The sequence below is a fragment of the Rousettus aegyptiacus genome, unplaced genomic scaffold (genome assembly GCF_014176215.1).
Source record: "Rousettus aegyptiacus isolate mRouAeg1 unplaced genomic scaffold, mRouAeg1.p scaffold_m13_p_6, whole genome shotgun sequence".
Taxonomy (NCBI): domain Eukaryota; kingdom Metazoa; phylum Chordata; class Mammalia; order Chiroptera; family Pteropodidae; genus Rousettus; species Rousettus aegyptiacus.
In genome coordinates, this window is record NW_023416309.1 from 31,930,539 (window position 1) to 31,943,071 (window position 12,533).

General features: G+C 37.8%; 1 protein-coding gene across 3 annotated transcripts in view; it reads right to left on the reverse strand.

The window, feature by feature from the left end:
- Positions 1 to 267: 267 nt before the first annotated feature.
- The window catches only part of LIPA (lipase A, lysosomal acid type), a 29,931-nt gene continuing 17,665 nt past the window's right edge, over positions 268 to 12,533 (reverse strand). For all 3 annotated transcript variants that reach the window (XM_016129212.2, XM_016129213.2, XM_016129214.2), the window contains exons 7-10: positions 9,789 to 9,935; positions 8,909 to 8,980; positions 2,497 to 2,568; positions 268 to 1,639 (exon numbers count right to left, since the gene is read on the reverse strand). In XM_016129212.2, the coding sequence (XP_015984698.1) occupies positions 1,406 to 1,639; positions 2,497 to 2,568; positions 8,909 to 8,980; positions 9,789 to 9,935 (525 nt within the window). In that variant the 3' untranslated portion in view covers positions 268 to 1,405. The remainder of the gene's footprint in view (positions 1,640 to 2,496; positions 2,569 to 8,908; positions 8,981 to 9,788; positions 9,936 to 12,533) is intronic.

The window sequence follows — 12,533 nt, forward strand, 5'->3', positions numbered from 1 at the left end:
TCAGATTGACACCATTCTCTGCTCCCCTTAGGAGAAGATCAAAAGTTCAAGTGCAGTAGGTATAGGGTTTTCCAAGGAATAAAGAAGAGGGGAAGAAGATGAGAAAGAAAAGCTTAAAGAGAAAGGAAGTAGAGAATGGCTGTTAAATAAGGGCGAACACACACATACACACAATCCTTCAAGCCTATGAGGCTCACTGAGTTTTACTGAAAAGTTGAAATAAGACTTTTTAAATGTTACAAAGAAGTATTATGCTGTCTTTGAGTATTAACCAAGACAAAATATTGTTTATTATTGCAGCTAAAGTAACTATATCAGAAAAACATATCAACTGTCATTCTGTCCATCTGACAGTATTATAAGGAAACAATGCCATGAGAAAAGCAAGTGAATATGGATTTTCTGACACAAGGATGCAAATCGAGAGTATTAGAAACATGGACACCCATAAAACAAAACAAAAAAAACCAAAGTGATTCCCTGAGCTTTAATCTTAAAACGTTCACATTCACATTTCTTTTGTGTGAAAATGAATTAGGACACTCTTCACCTGAGCTGCAGCAGCTAGTTAAGAGAGTACATTAATTTCAGGAAAAATAGTGGCATCATCTCTCCACAGGACTTTTCTTCTCAGACAAGTAGATTTATGGCTTGACACAGAGTTCATGAATAGAGATGGTTGGATATATTAGTCTTCAAGCCATTTAAAATACAGTTATTTTTCAGTGAGTGAAATTTGGTTTTGAAGACTCCAGCAAATCATTTTGCTTCATCTGAGCAATTTAAACCTTTGCTAAATAACAGCTATCACAGACAGATCTGATGAAATTCATTATAGAATCTTCCTTAAATGACACAGCTGAGATGTCACTGATTTTGATGCTACACCTACTACATGAGAATCTGACCCCTAAATTCATGGCCATTCCCCTGGAGAGCCTTTTAAGGCAAAGAGATGAGAACTCGGTACTTAAACACTGAGCTTTTCTCCAGTCAGTGTCAAATTATAAACCAATGAATGACAGAGTTTAAAAATTTCAACACATACGTCAGTGCGTCCTGTGTGGGGGTAAAAAAAAGCCATATAGTATATTTTAAAATTGTATGGTTACACAGAATGGTTATGACCTTCCACAGTCAGTGATATTTTTAAAAGACTTAAAGAAACTACACTATGGTTGAGACACTAGCTTCATATTTGGCCATGATTAAACAAAGAAAAAAAAGTGAGTACATTTCTAATACTAACTGGAGAGATTTGGGCATCTTCAATGCCATAGTTTTTTTGGGATATAAAAATACAGAAGGCCTGGGAAAGAAAAACAAGCATTTTAGAGAAATTAAGCCAATAAATTTTAATATCATTCGATCCCCGACTTGATGGTAAATTTCTCCAGGCTGGCTTTCACAGATATTTCTTCATGAAATACACAATTTCATCATAGACCTGCGAAAAGGCATCCAAGCCAAAGATAAAGTCCACATGGTTCCATTCTGGAATATACTTGTGGTACACCAAGTTGGTAATCTGGGTCAGTAAGATATTGACATCCTGGGGATCAGCGAGAGTGTCACGACCCCCGTTCCAGATGGTAGTTGGCACAAGCACGTCTTTCACATGGTAAGTGGGAGGGTGAGTCTAGAATAAAAACCCACATAAAGCTTTGTTGTGGTTATTTTCATCTAAAAAACACAATTGACAATTAAACACTGAGTAGTTAATGTGATCTGAGAATAAAGACTAAATTTTGAAAATCACTCTCAGTTGGCTTTGCAAATTATCATTATTGGAACAAAAAGAAACCAAATCCACAAAAAAAAAAAAAACCCACTAACTGTATATAGTAACACTCTGGGTACTGTGACAAATCCTTAGTCCCCTGGGAGGACAGTGTTCTCCCAGGTAGTCAGTGCAAAGCAACAGAGCAAAGTGGTTGGGAAGGGGCTTTGGGGTCCCTACCCTCCTACTTTCCTTCCCTGTGGGGAGTAACACAAGTCACAGAAGTTCTCTAAGCCTCAGTTTCCTCATCCTTAATAATAAAAATAATCACAATTATGTCACAGGGATGTTGTGGAAATAAGAAAAACATGAGCAAAGTACTTTATACTTTAGAGCACTTGGCACTCAAAAAATGGTAAATTTATTGGTATGTGAGAGAAAAGACTTAGGCAATGTGATTTGGTCAGGCCCTCCAGCTATCAGATCACAGACCTAGGTAAGTTTGTCTGACTCTAAAGTCTTTGTTCCTGATCACTATGAATGGTGTATGACAGTGACAGCTGTTACACAGAGCCTGGGAAAAGACAAAGAGGGGAGGCTCAGTCCACAACACCAACTGCAAAGCTTAGGTTGTTCTGGAATGGAGACACTATCTAGTTAACTCTCCCAAACATTTCCTCGGCATCTGAGCCCTGCCCAGACATGGGTAACTCAGGCTGGCTTTCTTGATGAGTTTGCAAGGCCCATTTTAATTGTAAAGACTTTGAAGACTTTACCTGGTTGTAATGAAAATAATTCTTGGCACTGCTTCTCCAGTCAAAGGCTTGAAACTTTTTCCATAGATAATTCTAAAAAGAAAATAATTAGGATAAAAATTATCTGACACAGATGTTAGAGATAACATCACAGATTGCTAGAGTTAGCCACTCTTCAGACACTCATTTTATACCAATACTCAGTGTAATTTATAATAAATGGCATTATTTTGTTCTTCTTTACTAAATGACTCCATTTCTCATTGTACGATTAGAAAGTAGCTACTCCATGACACAATAAAGCAGCTACACACACATGCTGCAAATTATACTAGATCAATGGTTACACCTGTTGGATAAACTTTATGCTGACTTTTTTTTTTGTACTGAAATTTATATCTTAAGCATTTTCAAAGAGTTAACTGTCTTACCTGGGAAAGAAATATATCTATATTATATATACTATTGGTTAATATATATTTATATGGATTAATAGTTTTGTATTATGACAAGCATTATATATTCATATATTTGTTAATGTAAACATTATATATTTATCTTGGGATTAACATATTTATATATGCTTAAATATAATCTCCATATTTTCTATATATCCACTCTATTTGACTAGTTATATTATTTAACATTTTAATGATTTTATCGATTTAATGCTTTTTTCCTCAGTATCAGCATCAGTATAATCACCAAATTGTACTGCACACCAGCTCAATTCTAACTAGAACCATGAAATAACATTGTATATAAGATTTAACTTGATGCATATTTAGAAAGTATTGTATCAAAGTATGCACAAAAAGTCATTTATTTTTAAAATTTGAAATAATGTAAATTTATACCTCCTATATTCCTAAATTAAAAATATGTCAAGAATGAACTTCAAAATTGTCAAGCTTAAAGGAATTGCAAACCGTCTAAGCTTTGGCTAGAGGGTGGCGTCTGGTAGAGAGGGAAAACCTAGACATTCTTTATGAGAACTGCTTATCTGTGAGGTTTCATTTCTTATTGATTGCATAAAATTCTACTGTTTAATGTAATAAAAGACAGTGTGAGGTTATACACTACAGGAGATTGTTGCAGGAGAAATATTTAGCACCTGCTTTTGCCATTGCAAAATATCTGAAGCATATTTAACAAGCAGAACAAAATATGGATTTACAGCACCTGTTAGTGCATCTGTGCTTGTACTCTAGCTGTCAGTGAAAACATATCAATGCAAGCTGTTCTGTCACTGTAGACAGTTTATCACTTTCTCACATATGCCTTTCAGCATTTATATAAAGCACTCAGAGTGAGTATGGAATACAAAGGAGAAACTTGCTTAGAGCTCAGACTGAACTTTTAAACCTGACTTTTGCGCTCAGAGTCATGGGATTTCAAACTACCTATTTGAAAGGGAATGTCAGAAGTAGGGAAGTGTGAAAATGATTATTAATAGTAACAAAAACATGGAAATAAGCTAAAGTCCAATAATAGATATTTGTTTAAATACATTATGTTATATCAACGTACACAACAATACGCCACTTTCATAAATTATAAACATAATAAACCAAAAAGAAAAAACTGTTTATGAATAATGTTTGTAAATAACATTAAGTAGAAAAAAGTCAGGAAATTAAAGTGAGTTAGCTCTACGGTTACACTTAGGTGACTAATCATATGTGGATAAAGTCAGGAAGAAATGCTTATAATATTATGATACTAAAATAGATGGTTTTTAAAGTGACATTTTAAAAATTATTTTTAGGTACTGAATGGTAATAAAAATGTAAAGTATCAGCCTTTCTACACCATAATAGGTATCAGAAGTCATACAGATATGCCTACCTCTGACCACTAAGTCTACCTCTACACAATACCCTAAAAAAATAATTTGCATAAGGACAGATGTCTAATTTAAGAATATTTGTCCCAGGATGTTTTACTGTTGCATAGAAAGAAAGGAAGAAAAAAGAGAGAAAGAAAAGAAATAAAAAGTGCTATCACAGTAAAAAATAAAGTAAGCAATAATAATTCAAGGAAAGGAAAACTATCCTTGATTATAAATGTTTTAAAATGTAGTTATTGACCTGGAAAGGTATTACTGATTGTGGCAGAGACTGCTAATTGCTCCTCGGTGCTCATTCTTGCCTTCTTACTTTCAGTAGTAGAAGCCCTAAAACTTTCACTAAGCACATGGCTGCCAGCTGTGCTTCCTTCCTATTAGCTGGAACACAAACAGAGGTAACCCAGCTTCAACCAGGCAGAAGAGGACAGCAAGCCAGGGACAGCAGAGCTACAGTGTGGTGCGGAGGGAATTGTGACCCTGAGTGACTTCCTGGAGTAACCGTCATACCCCCTCCTCTACGATCCTGTGCCACTGATGTCTGGACTGTATTTGTTATGAGAAAAACTAACTATGTATTTAGAGCCTGTGTTTTGGCCTCTAATTATATCTCTGATACAGCAACTTAGCCTATATCTAATAAACCTAGGGCTGTTCAATTAAATAAAAAAGAAAGTTACCAAAACATGCATGTCATGTGATCCTACTTTGGTAATGGAAACAATTATGCAAAAAAATTTATAAGATTACACCAGGATAGTTTAGAACATGTCACCACAAAATATGCAGCTTGGGCCATATTGATTATTTTGAGTCAGAGACGCCTGAAAAACAGCAGACACAAGGAAGGCACTCTGACCTTCCTTTTTCTTTGTAAAAGCAGATAAAATTCCCATGTGAAAGAAGCCATTCCTATACTAGGAGGAAGGAAAATTCTTGTTACTAGAAATGGGAGGCCAAGAAAAATCTGCACAAAAAGACCTCATTAAAAAAACAGTATATCCTCATTTACTTTAGTTGCTCATATTTATTTTAATTGCTTTTCCACAATTGTTACTCTTTGTTCAACCTAGTATATGAGCACTTAGTCCTAGTCACTTCTTTGAGTCTCCATTTTTCCTGTGAGAGCTACCATGTACATGTAAATAAAATTCATATGCTTTTTTCCTACTAATCTGTCATGTCAGTCCCAGTGAGAAACCCAAAGAGGGTAAAGGAAAATTTTAAACTCCCCTACAATACCAAAATACTAACAGTCGTTATCCCTGGTGGTGGACATATGAGTGCTTTAGTTTCTTCTTTGTACTCACATATTTTTTTAAATTTTGTAATCAATGTTATAGGTATAATAAAAATTATGTTAAATGTCTTTTTACAATGTTTTAAAGAGCCTACCTAGTGTACATTTTTTTTTAAGCAGTAGCTTTCAAGCAATAGAGAACATCAGAATCAAATGAGGAACTTATTAAAATGCAGACTCCAAGGACACACCTCCAGGAATTTGAATTCTCCATAGGTCATGGGTAGGCCCAAGGACTTGAAGTTTTTTATAGCACCCTAAGTATTTCTGAACAACACTATAACAATATATTAGAACCAGCCTTCTTCAAATAGGAGCAAGTACCTGGGCTCTGGGCAGGGCCAGTAAGGGTGCTAGAGATAGCAATTAGAGTCCTGGGGGATGCTGGGATGGTGGGGTGGAGGTGGGGAGGAGGGCTGTCTCTGAAACTTGTCAGGTTTATAAGGAGAATAGGATTCGTAAACTAAATTTAAAAGCTCAGTAAAGAACTAGGTTTCAGAACTGATTAAAAAAAAAAAAAAACCTGCTAGTTAAACATAAACTCGTGAATGTACTACGAATAAAATGGTCTTGAAGGGTACCCCCAAACCTCTACCACAAGAACCCCTAAACTTCACACCTGAATGGAAGGCCTCAGCCTACCAGTGCGCAGGCCCTGACCACCTTTAACAGAAGCCCATCCCAGCAGGCACCACGGCAGCCTACACCAGCACGTCCCTGACAGGCAGAGAATGGCAGCCCCTGGCCAACAGCCCAGAGGAGGGAGAATCAAGAAGATCCTATGAAACAGCTGCACAAAGTAACTATTTTCTTGACAAGGGGGTGACACAGTGAGAGGAAAAGTACAGAACGCCTTCTGCAGTGAGTCTGGACTTCAGAAATGTGCATGAGGCACATTCCAATGTGATTAGAACCTAAAACCACAAAGGGGCCTGAGAGCGGTACTCTGAACCTCAGCCTGCGGCCTTTGACCCTGGCCAGCTGCTGGATAAAAGGAGCTGGAACAAGAGCAAAAGCCCGGATGGCAGGGATCCAAGAGCTCTACTGCAGACTCCACGCCCAGTGCAGGCCTGCCATACCCGGGCGTCAGCTAACACCGTCCTGTAACACACAACAGAGAAGTGTGACAGCCTCGGCTTCCGCATTCCCAAAGGCCTCTGAAAGGTGGGGTCCAGTGGTCATTTGCACTTTGCTGAGGCATGTGGCATATGACACGTGGGCTGTTATGGTCACTAAGCTGGTGGTAGCTCAGCATCTGCCTTCGACTCAGCTCTGCCGTCTTCCATGCAAAAGTGCGGTGACAGAAACTGGGCCTTTTTGAAAAATATCCATTAGGTAAGGGTAAAAAATGCTCAAAAGGGTAGGGGTATTTTGGTGACAGGACATACAAAGAAAACAAGTGACCATAAACAGAAATGTGGCTAAGGAGAAAAGCAGGGGCCTAAATTAACATTTGTGAATTGGAGGACTGCTGAAGGTTTCAGGACACTCCTTAAGAGTAAGGGTGTGCTCTTCAGCGTGTCCTGAACTACCTGTATTCCAGATGCCCCTAGCCCAAGCCACGGGAAACTCTCGCAATGACTTGCCGACACTTAACACTGGGCCTTATAGCCACTACAAAGGGCTAAAAACCTCAGGCCCCATCCTGTCTGGTTCCCTAGGGATGAGCCCGTGGAGAGGCGACCCCCAGCACTCCCAAGAGGCAGGGTTCCTGGGACAACTGAGGAAGGGTACTAAAGTGCCGGCGATGTCCTGGATCAGTGGTTCCCAAAACCAGTTGGGCAGAAGAAGCTACGGGGTAGAATTTTTTAAAAATACAAATCCTCACCACTCAACAACAAGAAGGAATGAACTACTAATGCACATGACAACGTGGATGAATCTCAAAATAATTACGCTGGATGAGAGAAGCCACGCAAAAGCAATATATACTATACACTTATATAAAACTCTAGAAAATGCGAACTAACCTATAGTGACAGGAAGCAGATCAGTGGTTGCTTGGGGATGGAGGGGGAGGGGATGAAGAGGGTGTTAAATGAGGGTACAAGAAAACTTTGGGGGATGATATGTTCACTGTCTTGATTGTGCTGACCATTTCATGAGCACAAATCTATATCAAAACATACTAAATTATACACTTTAAATACCATATGTCACCTATACCTTGATAAAGTTGTTTCAAAAAAAATGAAAGTAGAGATTCTCCAGTACAAACGAATTAGAATCTCTAGGGATGAGACACAGGAATCTTTGTTTTTTAAAGCCCGAATTATAACCAATCCAGCAGCTCTGCCACAAACCCAATTCCCCTCACTTTTCTTACACAATATTTTATTAAAAGGTGTACTTTTAAAGGCAACTCATGTGATTCTAATATAGGCAGTGACTGCCCAATGTTTGGAAATTGCTATCCAAGATACCTTTAACATGTTGGTTTGGAGCTTAAATCATAAGTTATTTCACATTTAAAAAGAAGGTAGGGGGGAAATTGTACAAAAATAGGTCCTGAGGTGGAAATAAGTCCCTGACATATCGTTGGGTTTTTTAAAAAGCAAGTTATAAAAGACTAAGTAAAAGAAAACAAATTAATTTGTTTCCACAACTATTATTTCTATCTCTACCTTTAATGACTTCTTTCTGAAATGACATGCAGCAAGAGGTAGAGAGTAGAACGCAGAGACATTTCAGTCTCTGGGGACACAGAATTACAGAATAATATTATTTTTTAATCTTAAGAGAACTGTAATTATTTTTTTGCCTATGTGTAATGTCTAAATTTTCCAGAATGAATGAACACTCATTACTTTTGTGATATGTGATAAAACAACCAAACTCTATTTTAAAAGTTCGTGGTTCCCATTTAAATCCATGATTGGTTGAGCTCTGGTTTATCCACTGATGTCTCAGGCATATTATTCTCATGTGTTAATGCTGAAAGAGTACCTTCTCCAAAGCTACTCTAGAACCTTGTTTTATGAAGCAACACAGAAATAAAATAAATGTAGGACTCAATGAAAAACTGACAGAAGGCTGAGATGGGGAAAGAAAGGAAAGTCGACCACCAGGAGCTGTTTGGTAAACTTATACACAGTATAATTTGTCCCAGGAGGGATAACAAAAGCAACACACACACAACGGGAGGAACCCAGCACTCTGGCAAAGGATACCAGTTCACATTTGTGCTCTCTATTTGGGAAGAGCTCACAGAAAGGTGCTTCACGGATGCGCAGCTCTTTCTACCGCTGATTTGACGCAAGCCCCAACCGCACTCCTGGAATGCCTACCTGCTGCCAGTGTACCATGTTTTGCACAGAAGTTCCTGCAGGATTGTGTGATAGATATACAGGTATTCTAGACTGCAAATATATTGAAATAAAGAATAAGAAAAGCATTAAAAAGGCATTGATAATGAACAATTTTGCATTAAAAACTACAGAGCCACATCTCATATATATGAGATCGAGAGTGGGCAAGACATTCTTTGACTACAAATATGTCCTATAAAAATATGTACAACTACACACACAGAGAGAACATATGAAATAAATATAGCAACACAGTAACTGTGGGATTGTCCGGATTAAGATTACAGCTCATTTTTATTTTCTTCTTTATACTTTTCTGAATTTCCAATATTTTATATAACAATCATAACTTACTTTTATCATCAGAAACAAGAAAAATTAATATCACTTTTTAAAAATTCTCTAGAGCATCCATTCCAGAATTTTAAAACTTGTTCTCAAAATGCAACATTACAACTACAAATATATTTAGAAACACCAGCATATTGCTGGCGAAGGGTTTACGTTTTACTAAATAAATAAATGTGTGCATGTGTGCATGTGCGTGTGCGCTTTTGTACATGGCCATTTCAAGTTTAAACATACTTCATATTGTTTTAAAGAACCAAATCACTAGAACAAATATAAATATTGAGACTTAAGTTATGACACATCTCCTCATTCAATAGTTTCCATATAGGTACAATGTAGCAAACTGACAATGCCTCACCCAAGGATAGCACATTAGGTATTCCAGGTACCTTTTAAATGACAGCTCTGACGATGTCCTTCCTACCTCTCCCACATCCTCCAACACAAATAAGCAAATAAAATGAAATCATGGAAAGTTTAAAGCAAGTCTTATTAAAAACATACATACCGCATTGAAATTTTTCTCATCAAATCCACACAGAAGAAAAAAGACATTTTCACAAAGCTCCTTCGTGATATCGTGATTGCAAGCATTCGTACCCAGCCACTTTATAAATGCGTTCTGGGGAAGAAATTCTCTGTTCCCAAATAAGGCCTACAAACACAAAGAAACCCAAGAATATCTCAGTATTTCATTCTGGTACACAAGCCTCCATGACCCATCTCAGAAGCTGAGACATGCGCCAAGCATCTCCACAGATGGCCTCAGGAAAGAAATGGCAATCAGTGGGTGTTCTCACTAGGGTTCGTACACAATATGTTTGCTAAGGCAAAAGCAAATGTTACAGATGTATAAAGCCTCAAATGAAAAAAAGGAGACAGAAAATCAAATAAGTTGCAGCAGACTTTTATAGTGGGAAATGGCCTTCATGATCACTCAGTCCAAGGCCATTCCCAAAGAGTTTCATCTGACTTGGATGGGTTGGTAGTGACTTCTGAGAATGATTTGAAACTGTGGTTGGTCTGCGATGTGTCTGCCTAGGACATACACATCTAATGCAATTCTATTGGCCAGTGGGCCAAATCCTGCCCAATGTCTACTGTTTTTTCAATATTTTTTAAAATTGCGGTAGAACACACATAACACTGCTGAAATGCATATTGAAATTTACCGCTGTCACCATTTTTAAGTGTTCAGTTCAGTGGCATTAAGTACATTCACCCCGTTGTGCAACCATCGCCACTATCCACCTCCAGAACTCTCTTAACATCTAACTCTGTCCCCTTAAACAATAACTCTGTTCCTCCTCTGCCACCGCTGCCTATTTTTACAAATAAAGTTTATTAAAACACAGTCACACTCATTTCTTTACTCATCATATATTATACCCTCAAGGCAGATCTTCACATACTGGTGAAACAGGAAAGAGGAAAAAGATCTTCCTTATATTGAACCTAAATTTTCCCCCTTATAATCGACACTTCTGCTGATATCTACCCTCTAAAAGGACCAGCAGGAATGAAAAATTCGAACACCTTCAAAGGCAGTTTTATGGGTTGAACTGTGTCTACCCACTCCCCCCCCACCTCCCAAAAAAGATACATTGAAGTCCTAGTCACCAGTATCTCAGCTGTGACCTTATTTAGAGATAGGGTCTTTACAGAGGTAATCAAGTTAACATGAGGCTATTATTGTGTTAGGGTGGGCCCTAACACAATATGACTGGCTATCTTATAGAAAGGGGAAATTTGAACACAGAGACAGACACACAGGGAGAACGCCATGTGAAGATGAAGGCAGAAATTGAGGTGAGGCTTCTACAAGTCAAGGAACTCCAAGCAAACCACCAGAAGCTAATGGAGAGGCATGGAACAGATCCTTCTTCATAGCCCTAACAAACTAATACAGACGGGCTGTAAATGTAAATGACTAAAACAGGAAATGGAGAATAGCTCCCTGTCCAAACCAAAGTGACGATTAAGGAATGGTGAGAACTGGAGCACTGGGAAGCTTATGCTCAGCCTAATGCATGCAACTGCTCTGTGGTTCACAGCATCCTTGTTCTGCTAAAAAATAACCAGTTATCAAGATTTCAATGTTAAATATCCTGCTTTTTAAAAGATGCAACTAATTTCACTTTAAAATGTTGCGTGGACCATATTCAACATTTCTGTGGGCAAACTTGGTCCACTTACATATAGCCTGTTATTTGTCTTCTGAAGACAATCAATCAATATCTAAAAACAGATACCAGGTCTCCTTGAATGCTGCTTTTCTACAGACTAATTGCACTAAGATTAACTGGGGAGAACCAGGAAGAAAATATCACACTGAGAAGATCACATGACATGAGAAGGCAACAATTTCTATAATTCTGGGCTTTGAATCTGCATTGTGGTTACATGTAATAAATGTATGTATTTTTTAAGTTCTATACTACAAACAATTTAAGAGGATGATGCCTCACTGACTTAAATCATAATAAGTCTGACAAAGGATGTGGGTACTTCAGAACTGTTACCCAAACGCTACAGTGGTAAACTCCACGGAAAATCATGTCAGAACAGAACAGTATAACAGAAATAGAACGATTCACCTTTCACATTTACAGGTCTGCATGTGTCATCTTTGATGTTTTATAGTGGATACCTTTGCATTCTGAGAAAGAAGATACTCAGCTTTCATGGAAGCAACATATACTTCCTGGAACAGCTAAGTCAAAGGTTTTATGAATATTTATTCTCACTTTGTCACTCTCCCAGGATATTATAAAACACTTGTCTGGAACAGTGATTCCCAAATACCAATCTCTTTGGACTGCATTAGAATCATGTAGGGCGCTTGGTAAAATCACAGATCCTGGGCCCCACTCCAGACAAAACACCATCTCCAAGGTAGGGAGCAGGGGTTTGTAGTTTTACAAAGTTACTAAATCACAATCTCCAAGGATTAAATTAAATTGAAAGCATTCCTATGGCATAGCAATTTCAGTTCTCCATCAAAAAGAGAACAAGGGTACAGCAACAGCAAATTAGCAATAACCTTAATGTCTGTCATAGGTGTCTGGTTCAAGAAGTAGTTACTTGTAATGGAAAACTTACTATGCAGCAGCTTTAAAAAATGTGATAGAGTTTTATGTATTTACATGATAGCTCTCCAAGAGTGAAAAATGCAATGTGCAGAACAATATACATAGCTGGATGCCATCTACATTAAACCAAGACAGTACATTTCTCTCCAGACCTACACATG